This window comes from Bubalus kerabau, chromosome 3 (assembly GCF_029407905.1).
Source record: "Bubalus kerabau isolate K-KA32 ecotype Philippines breed swamp buffalo chromosome 3, PCC_UOA_SB_1v2, whole genome shotgun sequence".
NCBI classification, from domain to species: domain Eukaryota; kingdom Metazoa; phylum Chordata; class Mammalia; order Artiodactyla; family Bovidae; genus Bubalus; species Bubalus kerabau.
The window spans coordinates 127,029,588-127,051,547 of NC_073626.1; the positions used below are offsets into that span (position 1 = coordinate 127,029,588).

Sequence of the window (21,960 nt, forward strand, 5' to 3'; positions counted from 1 at the left end):
GTAAATAAGTTATGTGATCTCAGCGTTAAACATCCTAACCGTAATTGACTTAAGCTAGTATTTTAAAGTGGGCTTCCCAGGTGGCACTAGTGGTAAAGAACATACCTGCCAATGCAGGAGCTTTAAAGAGATGTGGGTTCAATCCCTGGGTTGGGAAGATCCCCTGGAGGAGGGCATGGCAACCCACTCCAGTATTCTTGCCTGGAGAATCTCATGGACAGAGGAGCCTGATGTGCTACAGTCCATACGGTTGCAAACAGTTGGACACAACTGAAGCGTAGTATTAAAGTAACTTCAGTGTTTTGATGTCCCAGGCTGGATAACTTTGAAACATTTCTCTAGTGTCCTGATTACAAAAGTTAGGACAATAAATCCTAATTCAAATTTTTAATGTGCATGTCCAGAGAAAGTAGACACAGTCAGCTGTTCCCATACAGGCCCTAATCATGATAACATGCAAGTATTACGTATCCTTCAGCCCCACAGGAGGGAACACTTGAGTAACACTCAATTATGAAACACAAACTCACATAGACACACACACATTTACTTGCTATGACTAAATACAGGAAGGCTTTTGTATTTATTGGTTGATCTGTGATTTTGAAAACCGTAACAGAAATACTTTGACTTTCCAATCAACCAAATCATTTTACTACTTCCCACTGTACCCCTCTAATCCCAAAAAGGCTTAATAGTTAAAGGTTGCCAGTGAAATGTTCTTTTGATAAATACTGAAAAATTTTATAAAAGGATCATAAATTTAAAATATTATTTAATATCAGAACAATAATTTTGAATGAGTGCATTAATAAAATTCATCCTTGTTTCTTTAACCTTGGAGAACTTCATTTATTATTAATACTATATAATGGCTGGAGAATTATATGGGCTGAAATTCTCCCAAAGAAACATTATGGGTGATTCTTTGATTCTCCTCCTTGGACTCTAGGAGGCAGGCGCTAAGCAGGTAGGTGATCAGGTGCAAAGCAATCTTGCTAACACTGCTTAGAATCATCCTTAACCCTGCCTTGATCTAAGTGGTCCACATTATTAATTCTATCCCAAGGCCAAAGGACTATTTTGGCTATGGAGTTGGCTATGAAGGAAGTATACTATGGGGGTAAAAATGCAAGGTTCATGATTATACACAAAAAATCAAAATCAAATACTTTTAGTCTAAAAGTAGAACTGAGAAATGTGACTTAAAAGTAATTTTTAAAGGCTAGTTGGGCTAGTTTACATATAAAGTAAAAGAATAATGGCCATGTGTGAAACTCAAACATAGAAGAACAGGACACTGACAGGAAGAGAATAGAAGCAATAAACACAGTGATAACTCACACTTCCTGTGTGCTTATCACATGTCAGGAACTGACCACGCTTTCAACATATATGAATTCATCTTCATAGTAGTCCTGAGGCAGAATACTACCTAGGAATAGAAATGCTAACATCCTGTGCTCCCTTTAACTGCATTACATGCCTCTCAATGTGCCATTCAGAAGAAATGAGTAAGTATTTATCTTTAGCTGATTAAAAAAAAAAGCAACAATACAACATTTTGGTATCAGGGTGTCTCCCATGACACAAGATTTCAGATTTTCATTTTGATTTGGAAAGACTGGAATAAGGTGGTACTGGACAGAGAAGATAGGGGTAGGAGCAAAGTCTTGGTTTTGTAGAAAAGGGAAGAGAAAGGTTTGCATGTAGGTATGGAGGTGGTTTGAACATTCCCATAAATTCCTCTCTCTCACTCACACCTAAAAACAGGCTGTGATTAAAGCTGTGCCTGGTGCTTTGGGACATACCTTTCTCACATCTGAACTCTTTGGTTCTGTTGTCCAGGTTATAATTCTAGAAACAGCAAGCCTTGTCTCACTAGAGTTTACGAAATCTGTTGGGTCCATCTGCCTGGCGAGAGACTCAATGTACTTCAGGATTGCAACTTTGACCTGAAAGAGCCAGTAATTACAAACAGTAAGTACACTTTACACATTTCTGAACAGAACTCTCATTGGTGCTCAGAGAAAAGTACACACGACCTGGACTTACGTTCCTACACAGGGAGCCTGCAGCAGGGAAAAGCATAGATGCCTGACCCCGAAGTCTGGGACAGGAAGGGGGCCCTGCAGAGAAGTAGGCCCTGATCCTCTGACACCCCAGGACACTTGTTGAGCAAGAGCCCACTCGGGGGCACCGAGGGACCTCCAGTTCTGCCACTGACAGAGTGGGCACGAACAACTCTGTGGGTTTTGATTTTTAGCCACTCTAGGCCAAGTCTTGCAAGGCAGCACTGAAGGCAATCAGGGTGATGTTCTGCCCTAACTTCTCCACTGATATCTCACTTGGCTTTGACCTCAGGAGAAATAGGCTATTATTTATTGAAGGTGAAGGTGAAGTCACTCAGTCGTGTCCAACTCTTTGCGACCCCATGGACTGCAGTCTACCAGGCTCCTCTGTCCATGGGATTTTTCCAGGCAAGAATACTGGAGTGGGTTGCCATTTCCTTCTCCAGGAGATCTTCCCAACTCAGGGATTGAACCCAGGTCTCCCGCATTGTAGGCAGACACTTTACAATCTGAGCCGCCAGGGAAGTAGGCCTCTCCTAAAACCTTGACGGGAGAAGGAAATGGCAACCCTCTCCAGTATTCTTGCTTGGAGAATCCTGTGGACAGAGGAGCCTGGAGGGCTGCTGTCCATAGATCGCACAGAGTTGGACACAACTGAAGCAACTTAGCAGGCATGTATGCATTGGAGAAGGAAATGGTAACCCACTCCAGTATTCTTGCCTGGAGAATCCCAGGGACAGAGGAGCCTGGTGGGCTGCCGTCTATGGGGTCGCACAGAGTCGGACATGACTGAAGCGACTTAGCAGCAGCTGCAGCAAAACCTTGACAGAAGCTGGTGATCAAAGAACAGACAGTGTACCCGATCTGATTCAAAGGAATACATCCTCCTTTAAATACTATCAGCTTGTTCTTACATTTTTTACATTACAAAACATCTAACAGCTAATTTACATGTGTTATAATGTTAATATTAAAAACATTCTAATAAGATAGCTATTTCAATACATCAAAATTTTCTAGTTTAAACATTAAATGTGAAACAGTAACAACACGCAAATGTTGGTGAGGACGTGAAATAATTGGGAGTTCTCAGACACTGCTGGCTGGAATATAATATGGTACCACCATCTCAGCAGTCTGAAATAAAGCGAAGCATGTCCTTACCGAGTAAACCAGCACTAGGCACCACACCAAGAGAAATGGGCACACGGTGCTCATAGCAGATTTACTAATAACAGCCAAAGATGAGTCATGTCTGAAAAAGTATAGTTTAAGCAAATTTGAATTCTAGAGGTTGAACTATAATGACAAAGTTACTGACCTTGAGGTTAGGAGTTTGAGTCTGATCCACAATAAATCTCATCAAAATGTTAAATTGTTGATCAAATGGAAAGGAGTCCCTAGGTTTATAAAAAGAAGAAAGTATTTTAAAAGAAAGATTTCTTACAAAAAGTAATGTAAAATCATACAAGAAACAAAAAAACAGATTAACACAAAAAAACAGATTAACACATGTAAAAAGTAAGCCTGTTTACCTTTTTTTAAACATTACTTTTCATTTTATATAATAAATACTAAAGTAACACACATAACACAGAAAAGTTAGAAAAAGAGAAATCTTCTTAGAAGTCCCAAAACACATAAACTAAGCAATGAACTAAGGAAGAAATGCTTACTTGCCTTCTTGGGATTGTTTACCTTCTTCTCCAGGTACCTTCTGGAAAACTGCTCACATAGGAAAGAGCTCCAATGCCCAAGCCTACCTTTTATACCCTGACAAGGCTGCCTGCACTGTCTATCCCCTGAGGTCTTTGCTGGGTAATAGCCTGTGAGCCAACTGTGTGCGTCAGCAGAGACGAGTGCCTGGGGACACTCACCAGGCACACCCCCACCAGCTACAGACATACACAGCAGCCTGTGGCCCTAAGAGTCCCACTCCAGCTCCACTTCTCACTTGGGACTGATTCTGTGTCTTGTCATCATCTCGTGTATGTGACCCAACTGGGCAGCCCTGAGGGCTCTTGGAGAATGAAAATTAGCACTCCCTTCCTTAAAAATTATCCATGTGATTTTAAAACTGCCCAAAGGATCCCTTGTTCCTGATGCAGACATGCCTTCCATGGTAATAGGAAAGATAATGCAACAGAAACACATATTATATTGAGACTGAGTGTCTGTATTGCTCTCTTTAGACTCCCTTTAAGAGACTTTTCTCAGTGTACAAAAGTATAGTGAAAATAAAAGGGGTGTAGGGTCACATCTATAAAATCACAGGACTGATCTGAATTTTAAATAAAATAATACAATAAAAATACAAAGTGTGTGGTACACACTAGGTCTTAGTAGTATCATCATTATACTGATTAATAAAAAGTAAACAATCCAACAGCACATCCTTTTCTCCCACAACTATCTGTATCCAGGAGGCTCTGAGGACCACTTCTGGAGGCAAAGCATACTTAGTATACATGATTTAAGTGACTCACACTGGCTACACATCAAAGAAATAACACATAGAACACCTCCCCCTTTTTCCACAGCAAATGGAGGGTGGAAGTCTTAGGCATTTACCAGAATAATGCCAACTCAAAGAAGATGTATGTATTTCATCTCATGGATTGTTGGGATATTTCAATGCTAACAAGAGAATGTGGGTATTAAGTAAGAAAGAAGATATTCAAGTGGGTGACAAAAACTACAGGTGACAAAAAACCATCTACAAAGAGTCTCCTAATATCAAAATGGTCTAGTTCCCTCCTCCCCAACCAAATAGACATTTTTCCAAAGATGATATACAAATGGCCAACAAGTACACAAAAAAGTGCTCAACATCACTGATTATTAGAAAAATGCAAATAAAAACTACAGTGAGATATTGTCTCACACTTGTTAAAATGGCAATTATCAAAAAGATAGGAGATAATAACTGCTGGTGGAAATGTAAATTGGTACAGCCACTATGGAAAACAGTAAGGATGCTTCTCAAAAAAACTAAAACTAGGGAGTTCCCTGGTAGCCTAATTGTTACGATTCTGGGCTTTCACTGCTCTGATCCATGTTCAATTTAAGATCAGGAAACTGAGATCCCACAAGCCACAGTGTGTGGCCAAAAAACAAAAAAAGGAGAGAGAGCCATCTGACCTCTGTTCCCTGCAGCACCATTCACAATCACCGAGACACAAAAACAACCTCAGTGTGTTGATGGATGAATGGATAAAGAAAATGTGGTGCGTATATAAACAGAATATTATTTCATCATAAAAAAAGAAGGAAATTATGCCATTTGTGACAACATGGATGAAACTTGAGGATATTATGCTATGTGAAATAAGTCAGAGAAAGACAAATACTGTATGATATCACTTATCTACAGAATTAAAAAAAAAAAGTCAAACCCATAGAAACAGAGAGTAGAATGGTGGTTGCCAGACCCTAGGGATGGAGATGGGGAGATACTGGTCAAAGGGCACAAACTTCCAGTTACAGTTATGACATGAATAAGTTCTAGGGGTCAAACGTATAGCATGTTGATCACAGGTAATGATATTGTATCATACACCTGTTAAGAGAATGTATCTTAAATGTTTTTACCACATACGCAACAAAAAATAGTAATTAAGTGAGGTGAAGGATATAAATATTAACACTGTACTAAACATTTAGCAATATACACATGTATCAAATCCTCATGCTGTACACTTAAAACTTACATGATGCTGTATGTCATTATATATCAAAAGCTGGGAGAACACGATCTTGCCCCAAACACTTGCCTTGTGACATCAAGAGCCTTCTGAACTTTTGCTTGCACAGATCCAAGTAAATCCGCTCCCATTTTCTTCAGTAATTGTGTGAGAAGAACAAAAAGCCAGTCTTGCAGGTCATCCTTATGAATTATTATAAAATCCACAAGGGTCTCCAAAAACATACTGAAAACCTAGACACAAAGGGAAACCAAGTATTTCACATGTTTAATTCATAATTTCCTCCCAAGTCTTCAAAACGTGAAAATGCCCAATTGGCCTTTGCCCAGATTCATAACTTGGGTGACAATGTTAACAACTGGACACAGTATAGAAGGCAAACGTAGTACAGAAAAGAGAGAAAGGAAAAGGGGTTGGAACTTACTCTCTGTTGTGAATTCCACCGCAAACCAGGCCATGCAACGAAACAGATTCCATGTTAGTCCACAGTGAAGTCATATCATTTTCATGCAGTTTCCTAAAAGGCCTGAAAAGGCTATCAACTGACAAAGTCCTCTCCCCTCCCTCTACATGCCTTTAAAATCCAGTACAGAGAGATATTAACTTTGTTGAAAAGTATAAGTCCAATGCTGGAGGCCAGCCTTCCTTCCTTTCTTCTCTCTCTCTTTAAAAAACCCTTTTCACCATTATATTTATTTCATTATCTAGCATTCAACAACTATTACTGTAGGATAAGGAAAAAAAAACTTGTATACCTATTGCTTTTCATTTCCATCATCTATTTTGATGTATGCCAATTCAGATATTACAAAGTGTTATCTCTATAAAAAGATATTATAAAAACTATACTAATATTTATAAAAGAGTACAGCTTAGAATAAAACAGACTGACAGCTGACATAATTCTCACACCACGGTGTGATCATCACTGCTACCTTCTGTGAGACAAAGTTCACAGTGGCTTATCCCTGAACCAATTTCAGAGAGGTAAATGGTAGCACTGTGTCCCTATTTGGTTAATGAGTTGTGTTCTGCTGGGACAAACCAGCTATCGTAGACTTACTCAGTTATAGCACAGGAACTATTAACCACCAGGGGTCTCTCGGGAGACAGCTCAGAGAGAAGTCAATGAGTCCCAGCTGCGGGACTTCTGGCTTAGCACTAAAGCAGCTAGCAAATATTGACTAAACTGAGACCTCCAAACTCACTGTACAAGAGCCTTCTGATGTAAACAAATTTCCTTCTTTATCCTCATGTTCTGAATCAGCAATCTAGAGGTGACAGGTAATAGAAATTTCATCAATGTCCAAATCCACCTAATATCCCTTATGCTATATATCTTACGAGTCTTATGCTTTAAATCTTACTGCTCATATTATCTTACAGAAAAGCTTGATAATTTTATCTTTGAACATCTATGTGGCTTTTAAAATCGATACTTCTTGGATTTTATTAATATTGTGAATGTTAACCTTGTTGTGAGGGTCAAAACAGGAATTTTAAGACATGTTTCAAGAGCAATACTGAGGAGAATTGTTGCCCCCCCCAGCAAAAAACAGGAGAATCCCTGCGTTCACCCTCCCCTGCTCCGGTGAGCATCTCGGAAGCGAGGGAGGGGTGCGATGCTTTCTGTACCCCTTGCCCAGAGGGGGTGCTCAGCCAGTGCAGAATGAGAGCACAGCAGGTCGATCACCGACATTTCACGGACAATTTCCACAAGGAGGAAAGGACAGGAAAAGAAGGGGGATGATAACTGGCTAGGCTTCTGACCATGACAGGTTTCCTTCCCCTGGTAGGACTTAAGAGAGACCATTTTTACTAGGAAAACGATAGTATAAGATAGTTAAAGCTTGCGCATCAAGTATTTTAAGATTTGCTTGTGTTGATTTTAGGTTTTCTCAATTTCTATGGAAGTTAAACGGTTCTATGAAGACCTACAAGACCTTTTAGAACTAACACCACAAAAAGATGTCCTTTTCATTATAGGGGACTGGAATGCAAAAGTAGGAAGTCAAGAAACACCTGGAGCAACACGCAAATTTGGCCTTGGAGTACAGAATGAAGCAGGGCAAAGGCTGATAGAGTTTTGCCAAGAGAACGCACTGGTCATAGCAAACACCCTCTTCCAACAACACAAGAGACTCTACACGTGGACATCACTAGATGGCCAATGCCGAAATCAGATTGATTATATTCTTTGTAGCCAAAGATGGAGAAGCTCTATATAGTCAGCAAAAACAAGACTGGGAGCAGACTGTGGCTCAGATCATGAACTCCTTACTGCCAAATTCAGACTTAAATTGAAGAAAGTGGGGAAAACCACTAGACCATTCAGGTATGACTTAAATCAAATCCCTTATGATTATACAGTGGAAGTGAGAAATAGATTTAAGGGACTAGATCTGATAGTGCCTGACGAGCTATGGACAGAGGTTCGTGACACTGTACAGGAGACAGGGATCAAGACCATCCCCAAGAAAAATGCAAAAAAGCAAAATGGGTGTCTGAGGAGGCCTTACAAACAGCTGTTAAAAGAAGAAAAGTGAAAAGCAAAGTAGAGAAGGAAAGACATACCTATTTGAATTCAGAGTTCCAAAGAATAGCAAGGAGAGATAAGAAAGCCTTTCTTAGTAATCAGTGCAAAGAAATAAGAGGAAAATAATAGAATGGGAAAGACTAGAGATCTCTTCATGATAATTAGAGATACCAAGGGAACATTTCATGCCAAGATGGGCTCAATAAAGGACAGAAATAGTATGGACCTAACAGAAGCAGAAGATATTAAGAAGAGATGGCAAGAATACACAGAAGAACTGTACAAAAAAGATTGTCTTGACCCAGATAATCATGATGGTGTGATCACTCACCTAGAGTCAGACATCCTGGAATGTGAAGTCAAGTGGGCCTTAGGAAGCATCACTACCAACAAAGCTACTGGAGGTGATGGAATTCCAGTTGAGCTATTCCAAATCCTAAAAGAGGATGCTGTGAAAGTGCTGCACTCAGTATGATGCCAGCAAATTTGGAAAACTCAGCAGTGGCCACAGGACTGGAAAAGGTCAGTTTTCATTCCAATCCCAAAGAAAGGCAATGCCAAAGAATGCTCAAACCACCGCACAATTGCAGTCATCTCACACGCTAGTAAAGTAATGCTCAAAATTCTCCAAGTCAGGCTTCAGCAATACGTGAACCATGAACTTCCAGATGTTCAAGCTGGTTTTAGAAAAGGCAGAGGAACCAGAGATCAAATTGCCAACATCCGCTGGATCATGGAAAAAGCAAGTGAGTTCCAGAAAAACATCTATTTCTGCTTTATTGACTATGCCAAAGCCTTTGACTGTGTGGATCACAATAAACTGTGGACAATATGAAAGAGATGGGAATACCAGACCACCTGACCTGCCTCTTGAGAAACCTGTATGCAGGTCAGGAAGCAACAGTTAGAACTGGACATGGAACAAGACTGGTTCCAAATCGGGAAAGGAATACATCAAGGCTGTATATTATCACCCTGCTTATTTAACTTATTATATGCCAACTACATCATGAGAAACGTTGGGCTGGATGAAGCACAAGCTGGAATCAAGATTGCCAGGAGAAATATCCATAACCTCAGATATGCAGATGACACCACTCTTAAAGAGCCTCTTGAAAAAAGTGAAAGAGGAGAGTGAAAAAGTTGGCTTAAAGCTCAACATTCAGAAAACTAAGATCATAGCATCCGGTCCCATCACTTCATGGCAATTAGATGGGGACACAGTGGAAACAGTGGCAGACTTTATTTTTTGGGGGCTCCAAAATCAGTGCAGATGGTGACTGCAGCCATGAAATTAAAAGATGCATACTCCTTGGAAGGAAAGTTATGGCCAACCTAGACAGCGTATTAAAAAGTGGAGACATTACTTTGCCAACAAAGGTCCGTCTAGTCAAGGCTATGGTTTTTCCAGTAGTCATGTATGGATGTGAGAGTTGGACTATAAAGAAAGCTGAGCACCGAAGAATTCATGCTTTTGAACTGTGGTGTTGGAGAAGACTCTTGAGAGTCCCTTGGACTGCAAGGAGGTCCAACCAGTCCATCCTAAAGGAGATCAGTCCTGAGTGTTCATTGGAAGGACTGATGTTGAAGCTCAAACTCCAATACTTTGGCCACCTGATGCCAAGAGCCGACTCATTTGAAAAGACTCTGATGCTGGGAAAGATTGAGGGCAGGAGGAGAAGGGGACACAGAGGATGAGATGGTTGGATGACATCACTGACTCCATGGAGATGAGTTTGGGTAAACTCCGTGAGCTGGTGATGGACAGGGAGGCCTGGCGTGCTGTGGTCCATGGGGTTGCAAAGAGTTGGACATGACTGAGCGACTGAACTGAACTGAACTGATGGTTGTTTTGGTCCTTTATCCACCCTTTAACTTTCCTGATATCTTCACTCCTCTTGTTTTCTGTCTTTAAAACCATTTAACACCTTCAAAGCCTTCCTCCCAAACTCTGGTTTTTATTTAAAATCTAGATTCCGAGTAAACTTTTGTCAAGGGTCTTGCTCTCACTCCACTCCTAGAAAGGGCTTCTCTCTCACTCTGGGGTACTCAGCAGGGAGCCCTTGTCAAAAGGCAGCCCGCAGGCCTCCCAGAGGCATGGACATCAGCTGGGTGGCCATCATCTAGCAAATTCTTAGAAGTGGCAATCTATTTGGAGAAATATTTGATGTGGCTTTTCAGTAAATCCATTCTATAAATGCTATCATTTTTCTATCTTATCCTATACAGACAAATTCTACATGGATACCAAAAAAAAATTTATATACTTGATTATTTTCTTCACTACTGTAACTTTCTAAAAAAGCGTTATAATACACTGTTATATTCTAGCATCCAGCCTACGTACTTCCATGAAGTATGCAAAACTGTTCACTGAGTGAATAAAAGACTATATCTGATTCTCTCCAGGGTAACCCTTACTCGAAATGTACTTTATTAATGACACTGTATGGACTAGAGAAGTTTCTAAGAATTCTGTCTTCAAAAGATATAACATAAACTACTGTTAAAATAAGTCTGGAAGGGCTACACTGCATGGCGGGGCTGTTCTCCCACTCTGAAGTAGTGTATTATATAGAAAGACATGCAAAGAGGTTACAAGTGGGCAGGTTCTCAGACCTTACCTTGCTGTGAGGGTCAGCAAACATTCGGGTGAAAATCTCACACAATCTTTTCAATTCTACTCGACTAAGAAATAAAATGAAATAAATTCAGTATTTAATAAGTCAACATTGAAAGTAGTTACAGCTTCTCTAAATCCTTTTATTTCATTTAACATGTTTTATATAATTTTTATGTAACACTTTTTCTACAAATGAATTATCTAAATTTTAATTTGACAGAATTACAGAGGAATAAGAAATCACACCAATTTTGGTCTTGTTCTAAAATCAAACTGAATCTCACAGTGTGATCACGTAAGTTTACACACATGCACATATGGCAAAGCCAGACGCCAAATCCTGCTCACTTCATTTCCACACGCGACAGATGAAAGGTAGTCGGATCAACTCAGAAAAGCATGTGCAGAGGGGTCAGACAGACCTGGATTTTAGTCTCAGTTCTGTTTTAGTCAAAGTACTGTGATATCTTTATACCTATTTCAGTACAACAAACCGCTACTAACTATCTACCTGCTACAGCACCCGAGTCAAGCACACACACACTTCACATCAGTGCCCCTGTGACATTTCTTACCCTGAACTGCACTACCAAATCCTGTCTGTACTTCAAAGTTTGATCAGAAAGTGTTATCTTCTTCCCCATACCATTCCCTCTCAGATCCAGTGGTCCTTTTAACATTGCTAACAATGAAATCCAGACCAGACCAATGTTAATCAACAGATTCCTAGAGCTTATTCAATGGATACTTGGAGAACACTAAGAACCAAGAAACTGGGGCCACCAGAATTAAGGAGATTATTGGAGAATAAGGACATTTCATCGTTTTTGTTTTCTGACAGATCACTAGACCACCAGAGGTGACCTACACTTCAGCAGGAATGTGCATGCACAGAATCGAATGAATAAAGGGGGGCAGGGAGTTTAGGTGGCAGGAAGGAATATGGCAGGGGTCACGCTGACTATAGACGGCCACACTTGAAGCCCAGTGACTCGTCAGTCCATGCTCACAGAGTTTTGCAGAGCCATCCATGAACAGAAACACGTAACTAGTCTCACAGCATTGCTTTAAAAAATTATCAAAAGAATGTAACAGACTATACTTCAAATATCTCTCTAACCATGAGATTCACCCTGTAATCAATGACATATCAGTACTGTCATGGTTTTATAAGAAGCATTTCTTCTTAGATATAAAATAATGGTGTGTCAGTGGTACCTTAGATCTGATGAAATATGTTATAAACATGTGTTTTTGGTATATGTAATACATGCCTATTTTAGAAAATTTATGAAATACAGAAACAAAAACAAAAGCAAAAATAATCAATTCTAGAGATAATGTGTACTACTTTGGAGTTCTCCATTTGAGTGTCTCTCTACACTCCATTGAGTGTCTGCATATTTATAAAAACTATACATATGCACACGCACATGTAAACATTTTAGACTGAGACTGGCATCATTTTATCCATGTCTCTGAAGTGTAAATAAACTGTACTAACTTCAGAGTTGTTTTATGTTTTACCTAAACCACAAACTGTTCTGAGTTTTCTCAAAACACCTACTAGACAAATCTGAGCCATGGTGAACCAAATGTTTCCTAGACCTAATAAGCTATGGAGTGTTTGCCCAATATTTAAGTTCTCTGGAAGGCAAAGACCACTTCTGAGCCATCCTGGCCTCTCTTGGGCCTGCCCCATAGATGGCAATGCATCCTTGTGAGGCTCAATCTGAAGGAACCTGGCCTCCCATCCTACCTCAGCGTTCTCTGGCTCTTCAGCAGGTTCTGGAGACCCAGCAGCCCTTCCTTCCTCTCAGCCCAGTTGGAGCTGGCACAGTGGTTGAGCACCTCAGCCACGTCCTCAGTCTGGCGCAGGTAGTGGGGGATACCCCCATTCCGGGAGCCGTATGAGCGCTCCGAGCACACGCTGGAGGCGTCGCTGTTGGCGTCATCATCAGAATACATCCCATAGGGTTCGTATCTTCTCCTCACAGGCTTCTTCTGCCAGATCCAAGGAGGGGTTGGGGAAGAAATGGAAAGGCAACATGAGTCTTACCACACAAAATCAACAATGAAGAGTTAAATGTAGATACACACACACACAAACACACACATGGGCACATGCACCCACACCTTCCCTTCGCTTACAGATTAGGGAAATGGAAACAGAACAGCGGACTTCTGGTAGGTAGAGTGAGTAGTAAGCAGAGCAACCCACAGCAGAGGAAGGAGCGTGATCTTTAGTGCGGTGTACGGCCCTCTCAGTAACATGGACCCGCCATGTGACTTCAGAAAGCCTCCTAACCTTTCCCTGAGATAATATTGATTACCCTTCTCAGAGGCTTGTTGTCAGGATTAAGTGGAATTATATGCCAAACAGCCTAGCTCAGCACCTGACACATTGAGTCTGTGAGCCCACCACCCTTCCCCAACCAAAAGCAACCTGTCTTAAGCATGGTCTGTAAGTAAATTTGTTTGAAAATTCATGCTCCCTTAAGAACATCTGACACTGCAATGTCAATGGTGTAGTGTCCTATATAAAAGGATTCTCAAAAGATCCATACCATTTTTATTAATGACTCACAGTTTTACAACACTACTAGGCCTCCTTAGACTAGAATACCCACTTCATTCATGTCTCTTACCCTGAATATGAAACTATTAAGTTAAATTCCAAAATTATATAGCAAGAACTATATAAAACAGATAAAATTTAATTTCTCTAAGAGGAAAACAAGTAGCTACGGGCTTAAACTGCACCAATGTAACTTCCTAGGAATGTGGCTTGTACACACATCACAACTTACCTGGGACAGCTCTGCCTTCCACCTACTGTCCCCAGATAATTATTAATGGCACCCTCCCTCATGCTTAAAAGTATCCTTGTTAGGATGATAATTACACGGCCATCTCACTTATACATGAACTAGATTCCTAAGATAAGAAAAATGCTGAATGTATCCACTCATGAAATAACAACGTGAGACAAAACCTAGGTTAGTAAAATGAAACACTAGGATGATAATGGGCAGAACTTGGTGTTGGAACACAATGCTCAAACACGTGTGAGACATGACCAGTTCTATCACTAGCAAAAGCACCCCTAGTTTCCACAAAATCACAGTTCAGAACAGAACTTCTACACTAGGCTACATTTTTGTTGCTTTTACCAGCTCCTAAAGGAAATATACTCACAACAGAAAAAAAAAGTTATAAAACAAAAGTTAAAGCACTGGTACCTTGCTCCTGGAGTCTCCTAATAGCTGTAGGCAGGAAAATATTGAAGGATGGGGAAAAAGCATAGAGAATTATGTCAGAAGCATATGTGGGGATTGTTCTTGCAACAAAAGTGTACAGCAAAACATATATTAGCAAACCAAAAATACAGGTTAGCAAGCAATTCATATCAAGCAAATAACAAAGAATGCTTTCACAATGGCATTTCCTAACCCTCTTGCACCTCTTATGAGACATTCCAGTATCTGCTCTATAATTCTTTGCTGAAACTCTCCCCACACCACTGAGGCACATCCCAAATGTTGCTATTAACTCTGTCGTCTGCTCCTAGGAAAGCTTCTGTCCTGGGACTTCCTTTCTGTGAGGCAGGGACTGAGTACCATCCTGGCGCTGTCTTCTGAAGCAGGTCATGGGAAGAGACCAAGAGGTTTGGACAAAATGTCGTAAGGGCAGTGGGAGTGTAAGGAGAGCCACAGCTCAGAGAAAAGCCCAAGTCAGGCAAAGGCAAAGCCCAGACTCTTGAGTCCTGCTCTGCCTCCTGGCACTTTGTGCAGTGTTCCTGGGGCAGATCTTTAAGAAACAAGGAGACACAGCCCTCCCCACTTCCCCCACCCCAACCGAAGTGCTGTCTCACCAAGGGCTTTGCACATCCATCACTTCTCACCCCACTGGTTCCCACTTCTTAAAGTCCCGGAATAGGTAAGAAACAAATTCCAAATGCTGCAACTTGGAAGGAAAACCGCTTCATAAAGTCTCCAACTTGTGACTCTTGAAGTCCTACTTAAAGCAATTATCCTGAACTCCAGTACCTGCCAGGAAGAGTCCTTCCACACCCAAGGCTGATGAACAGACCTGGCGGGGCAGCCCTCATCAGGAAAGCACTAGGAGACTGGAAGACTGCTTGCTCACAGATGTTTGTCAGAGAAACCTGGCTGAGCAAGAATAAATGAGGGAGGGCCAGGAGGGATGAGAGGTAGAATCCCTGAAACCACACACTATAAAGTTTTGATCAAATGAAAACAGGGCTGGATTTAAAACCTCAGGGTCTGAAAGCAGGGTATTATAATGCTTTTCTCTTAAAACAGTACAAGTAACACCAGAGATCAGACAGTTCTCTAAAGCATGTCTATTTTAAATGCTGAGCACATACACCAGAAGAAACAAGAGGCTGTGTTACTACCAGCTGCAATGCATCTTTATAAGGCAAATTGACCACAAGCTGATTCTACTGAGGAACTTTTTGCTAGAAGCATAAATTTAAGGACCTCTAATCACCTTATATTGCTTTTTAAAATATTACATTACAACAATGAAAGAAAAAAACATACTCCACTAGTGCTTCATATCCTCAAAGAGTTCATCTTAAAATCTGGGAAAGTTTCTGTAAATAATGACTTAAGGACTCATTCAAACAAATAAACAAAATCATACGGAACAACTAGTGATGGTAATGGAATGCAAGAGTTTCAAACCACAAAGTCTATGACCTACTATTATACAATGATGTGCTTAGGCTATGCCATCAAAGCCCGTAAAGCAACAGAAGCAAAAGAAGGGGCAAAAAGGAAATGCTGAAAAAAAATGGATAAAAAAGGAAAAGAAGAAGCCCAATGACATCAGAGAAGCCCAATGTCATCCAAACCTCCTTGTTACTGAAGAGCAGAGAAGACACTCTTGACGTTAACGTGGCTCAAAAGCCAGTTTTCACTTACGTACAGAGTTAAAAGTTTAAGAAGAAAGGAATAATCTAAATTTACCCAATATTTACACGATCTCAAAGAGTATCAAAGAAGACTTAGTGACCTGATTTGGAGGTTACTTCCTGTGAAGACAGAGAAAAATGTAGGTCAGTAATTCAAAGAGACTCCACACACATCGGGCCTCTTACCAAAGCATCAGCAACAGCAGCTTCCAGATCTGTACTGGTGCTCAGAACCCGCATGGCATTCACAGAACCAGGAATTCTTCCTGCCTGGCCGAGCCCAAAGCGGTCTAGGTAAAAAACAAAAGCAAAAATATATGTCATTTTAATTCAAATGTTTTCATTTCTTCGCAATGGCCCTTGCCTCATCCCATACTGGACAGAAACACTGAAAAATCTCTGGCCAGTTTTTACTGCAGTTGGCTTGTAGTTTCAACTACACTTGACTTGTTTACCAGTGGCAGAGATTACAATGTTCACATTTAATATGGTTGCATTCTGACAACTGAAATGGTTCTTTAATGATATTTTATTTTGGAAAAGTGCTGAGATATAGGCTGGAGAGGGTAACTTATTATAGAAGGGAACTGGGCCATGAGTTGAGCCTTTTCATCTATTTAGCATTCTCTCTAGTGGCAAAAGAAGCCCTGATATTTGGTCAAACTAATTAGAAAGCTCTATGGTTTGATAAATGAGTTCTAATGCAATATGTAATAAACAGATAAAATTTGAATCCAATGTAATACACTGATCTCTGTGCAAATTTTCATTACTGTCACTACTGTTTGTTATTAAGCTCAATTAATTTTAGATATCTGTTCATCATGATGCCTGTGTCACCAAAGGTTATTTAAAAATCAATATATTAAAATTCTTTAATCTTCACCACAAAAAGCTAGTATCTTCACTGCAAAACATTAATCATTCAGATAATATAAATTTTTCCGAAGTCCCTCAAAGGATTTTTAAATGATAATCTTTATATGTGTGAACAAAATGGACAGAATGCAAAAAAATTTTCCAGTTTTAGTGGTTCAAACAACTATTATAAGCTTACTAACGATCATGGATAATAAAGACTCTTTTCTTTGGCCGTTCCATGAGGCTTGCAAGATCTTAGTTCCCTGACCAGAGATGGAATCTGCGCCTCTGGCAGTGAAAGCACTGAATCCAAAAAGACTAACTTTTAGAAGTCCCTTTACATGAACTGTCCAGCCTTCCTTCAGAAAGGCTGAGATTAAAACAATGCAGGAGAATGTCAGTGTAAATTACACTGGTAAGGGTATCTACTGGTAAAGGTTTTTTCACCTCAGGACAGGGCTTTATTTGGACACAGATTACTCGAAACTCACTGCCCTTGTGAGTCCCTGCTGCTCACCGCTGTGGCAGCTCAAGACAAAGCAATCCAGTAAATGATTCTTATTTAAAATGTTAAGATTAAAAACACTTTAACAAATAAGACACTGTTTGGACAAGGAAAATCTCTGTATTTGCCATATTCTAATAATGAAGGCATTTGGTGGCGGGGAGGGAGACAGAAAGCTAAAGTCTGTCTTACATAATTGACCTTTCGTATAAAATGATATATTTAAAATTTGGATAGGTAAACAAGACATCACCTACAACCTGGTGAACTTTAAAAGTTTATTTAGCTTTTTAAAATTGTCAGTTTTAAAACATATCTTCCACTGCCACAGAATGGGGGAAAAATTTTAACTACTAATCAAAAGTTATACAATTATGACTTTTTATAGAGAAACAAAAATTGCATGTTATACTATCCCCTTTTTTAATGCAGTTGTTGATTATACTGAATTTCATCATTATGTATATGTTTAAAAGGTGATAACATGCTGTATAAAATCAATTATATCTCTCTATATAATATAAATTATCAGTTCAAATATGAAACAATTAGAAATTTGAGATTTATGATGCACAGTTTTATAAATGATCATTGTTCAAGTCTTTCTCTTTTTTCATTAAAAAAGGGTAGATAGTAAGGGATTTATGAGTAACAGAATGAAAGTAATCCAGTTATAAACCATTTAGAAATTACCCAGCATAAACTTAAATAAAACATAATCTTAAAAAAAAAAAATAGATCTCATGCCAGCAAATCTTGCTCCAGGGATAGTGATTCTTCAGACACAAAATTAAAACTGTAAGAACAAAGCAATTATTCTGTGCTTCTCAGATGTGTATAGCTTCACCACACACGGTGACTGCAGATATTTATCATAGATAACTGAATCAAATCTTAAGGGGAAATGTTTGGAGTGAAGAAAATTTATAAGCCCTTTGTTTTCACCAGACCAAAATCTGCTCTATGTTCTCTCTGGTACCATTCACTTTCCAAGAGATGGATACATATAACTGTGCCCTCAGCCTGGCCCATAGTGTTTAGGGGAATGTCCTAACCAAAGCACACATAATAAAATGCATAGGTGGTTCATTTAGAGAAAAACAGAGACACTAACTCAGTAAACTGGTCACAGTTGTCATCATCAACAGTCAGATTAAGAGATGATGCCTCGTACTCAGTCGATAAAACTGTAGTCATGAGGGATTATTAGTTTATCAAAATGATGGCAGTTAAATCTGGCAGATTGGGCATTACTGTATGCTTACTTTCTGCCCTAATGGCCAACCAGGGCATTTATTTGGGTATTGTTAAAATGGGGTTGAGGCAGTGTTTCGAGTCTGCAGGCTGCAAAGGCTACCTTTGGCCTGACTTGATTATCATAATAATGACTTGTTTTTCCATAAAAGTTTCAGGGCAATCCACTTCCTTCAATCCATGTGAAAAGGGGTATGCTATAATTGAACATCTGGTCACTAAATAGTACCTCCAAGTAATGAAAACTGGACAGGAATAACTAGCATTCATAGACACCACTTTACTGGGAGCAAAGACTGAGAGACAAAAGCCTCTGCTGGATGAGGTCCATACCCCAATTCTCCTAGGGACACTTCAGGACACCTATCTGGGGCTGCTGCTTTCCTGCAGGAGGGACTGAAAGCAAGGGCGAAGTGCTTCCCCATCCTTCTGTTTTAACATAAATATGAACACTAGATAAATGATGTCAAACAAGCTACAAAGCATCTATAGCCTATTAACAGAACCATAAACATTCAACAACTTAAAAAAACAGAAGCACACTGAGGGGGGGGAAATACGAGGTGCATCCATGCCAACTGCTAGGGAATAAGATGGGAACAAATGTGACAATGAGCGTGAGACAGGCATGCATGAACACGTGTTCACCTGACTGCCCCACAGAGTCAGCCGTGGCGAGAGCACTAGTGGACCTGGAATGACGTCGAGAGGCTGCAGGTAAAAGGAACGGCAACACCCACAGGGTTAACACATGAGAACCTCAGACAGCAGCGGCCAAAGGCCGGAGGGCACGTGGGCTGCTCCCCACACAGCCGTGCTTCCTCATGAAAAGAGATGGTGTTGGAGATGAATGGACAGCGAGCGCCGATCCCCGGCCTGTGCACCCAGCGGCCCACACCTCAGGTGCACGTCCATGACAGGAGCCACTATGGCCACCATGGACTGTGCACAGGAAGGATGTCAGGGGCCACACCAGAGGGGCAGCAGCAGCACGGGTTATACCTCTCGTCGGTATGCAATGCACACGCAACCATGCACCATATACAGAAGCAGAGAAGTTCACAATGTTCTCTCAACAGAAACAGCATGAAGTCACAAGAAGGGGGCTTTTATATAGAAAATGGATAGACAACAAGCTCCTACTGTATAGCATAGGGAACTAGGTTCAATATCCTGCAATAAACCATCATGGAAAAGAACATGAACACAGGAATGTATATAAATGTTTAACCGAGTCACTCTGCTGTGTAGCAGTAATTAATACAACCCTGTAAATCAACTATATGTCATTAAAAAATAATAAAATACTTTATGCTTCACAGAACAAAAATTGATTGATTTAAAAAAGGGGGGGTCAACAACTATAATTCCATTTTCCCTAGTCAACGTGTTCGTTGTTCTGTTGCACAAATATCCTAATTATTAATTACCTCATCGTTTAACTGTTGGAAAGTTAGCTGCAGTAAGTTTAACAGCCTTCCTTGGAGAGGCAGATCAGGACTCCAGTTGTGAGCACCAGCTCTGTGACACATGGAAGGTGGGAGAGGGCAGGTCCCAGTCAGATCACAACTAGTTGTATGGGCCTTGGGCAAAGTACTAAACCTCTCTGTGTCTTAGTTCTCACCTGTAAAATGGGGCTAACAGTGGTACCCTGCTCTTGGGAGTTAAGAGAATTAAGAGAGCTTATACCTCAAACACTTGAAACAGTGCCAGGCACAGAATAAACCATGGTAGCAATAGAAGCACAGTGCTGGTGGTCACAGCAATGGTCAAGCATAAACTCTACTTTACACTTAGATGTTAAATATTATCTTACTAGCAAGTTTCATAAGAATCACATCAATACATCAATCTGAGAAAATACATACCAAACTCCAGACTCGTGTGGAGGGAACGACTTTTAGAAATAATTATGAAATACAGGCTTGGGTTCAAACCTGAATTTATTGACTGGAGTACCACACAACATAAGGCTTTTTCTTACCTCAGGGCGGGGAAAAAGTAACATGCTTCTAATCATTACTGGGAAAGAACACAGTGACTGCAACACAGGGAGTTCACAGGTTTCCCAGAGTGACACTAAGCCATGCTGCCTTCCACCTGCATAACCAGAGCCCAGAAACCTCAAATGCTAACACACAGTTACTCACGGAATGGTAAAGCCTCAAACTCTTCAATATTACTATTTATTTAAGCTCATGTCACTTTATGAAACATGCATATTTGCAGGATAAGAGATACTAAACAGCAAAGGTCACCTGGTCAGTGAGGATAAATTTTTATCAGCATGCAAAAGAAAAAGAAAATCCCTAATTTCTCAAGATGCACAAAAATAAGTCAGCAAGCTCTAGAACAGATAGTACAAAATAATCACTTTCCTTAAATAAGGAAACTGACAAAATATTGTGTAAGACTGAAACAAACTACTCATTTCTTCAACAAGCACAATGGTATCATATCCTGAGAGTTTAAACTGGAAACAGTGTTTAAGCAACACCTGAAGGTTCCTTATGAAGCTGTCCTTTGGTTCTGTTTCAACAGAATATTCTACGCAAATATGTCATGTAATGAGTTCTTTGTCACGTACTCAAGTGAACATCCCACAATGGAATCCAAGTGGACCCACTTACGTAAAAGCCTCACTGACAGCAGAGTCCTAGAGCCCTTAATCTTCCCAAAAGTTGTCACCGTAACCATTTAAATATATACTAATACCATTAAAATGGTCCAAAACAAGTTTTTAAGAAAAATACAGGATGTCCTAATGGTCCAGTGGTTAAGAATTCACCTCCAATGCAGGTGACACAGGTTGATCCCCAGTCCAGGAAGATTTCCCATGCCACAGGGGCCCACGTGCAATAACTACTGAGCCAACACTCCAGAGCCCATGCTCTGCAACAGGAGAAGCCACTGCAATGAGAAGCCCGTGCACCACAACTAGAGAGTAACCCCCACTCAGTGCAACGAGAGACAGCCTGCATAGCCACAAAGACCTAGCACAGCCAAAAACTACAAAAACAAAACAAAACAAAACACCCTGTACACTCAAACCCAATATGCAGTCAGCAAAACAGTTACTTCTGGTCCTTTTCTTTTAAAAAGTGAAGGTTGGCTAGGTAAGTTGATTCAAAGGGGGCACTAATACAAAATCTCACTGATTTATAAAGGGGGTACAAAATGAATATTAAAGTGAATGAGAAGAAGGAAACATCACACCCTCTAAAGGGCACAGGAGGTTCTCTAAGGGGCAGCAACCTCTGGGGTTTGTACATGAATTCTCAGGTCCTCTGGTTAAGCCTGGAAACACGGCCAAGCAGAGTGCTTTCTCCATACCTGGGCCTGGGGAGGCCTCAGAAAGCATTCAGCTCACTTTGCAGGAACAAGAGAAAGACGCCTTGAATGAGGTGAAGGAACAGCCAAGCTCTGAAGTCAGAATTGTGTGATCTGGAGAAAGTGGACTCTT

The 21,960-nt window shown here is 40.4% G+C and overlaps 1 protein-coding gene across 9 annotated transcripts in view; it reads right to left on the minus strand.

The window, feature by feature from the left end:
* The window catches only part of CLASP1 (cytoplasmic linker associated protein 1), a 269,278-nt gene that overhangs the window by 50,721 nt on the left and 196,597 nt on the right, over nt 1-21,960 (minus strand). For 5 of the 9 annotated variants that reach the window (XM_055572931.1, XM_055572927.1, XM_055572929.1 and 2 more), the window contains 7 exons: nt 16,064-16,167; nt 14,178-14,201; nt 12,695-12,939; nt 10,937-11,000; nt 5,846-6,009; nt 3,394-3,472; nt 1,812-1,955 (listed from right to left, as the gene is read on the minus strand). In XM_055572931.1, coding sequence (XP_055428906.1) covers nt 1,812-1,955; nt 3,394-3,472; nt 5,846-6,009; nt 10,937-11,000; nt 12,695-12,939; nt 14,178-14,201; nt 16,064-16,167 — 824 coding nt within the window. The remainder of the gene's footprint in view (nt 1-1,811; nt 1,956-3,393; nt 3,473-5,845; nt 6,010-10,936; nt 11,001-12,694; nt 12,940-14,177; nt 14,202-16,063; nt 16,168-21,960) is intronic. The other 4 variants (XM_055572932.1, XM_055572928.1, XM_055572930.1 and 1 more) reach the window with 1 other exon arrangement.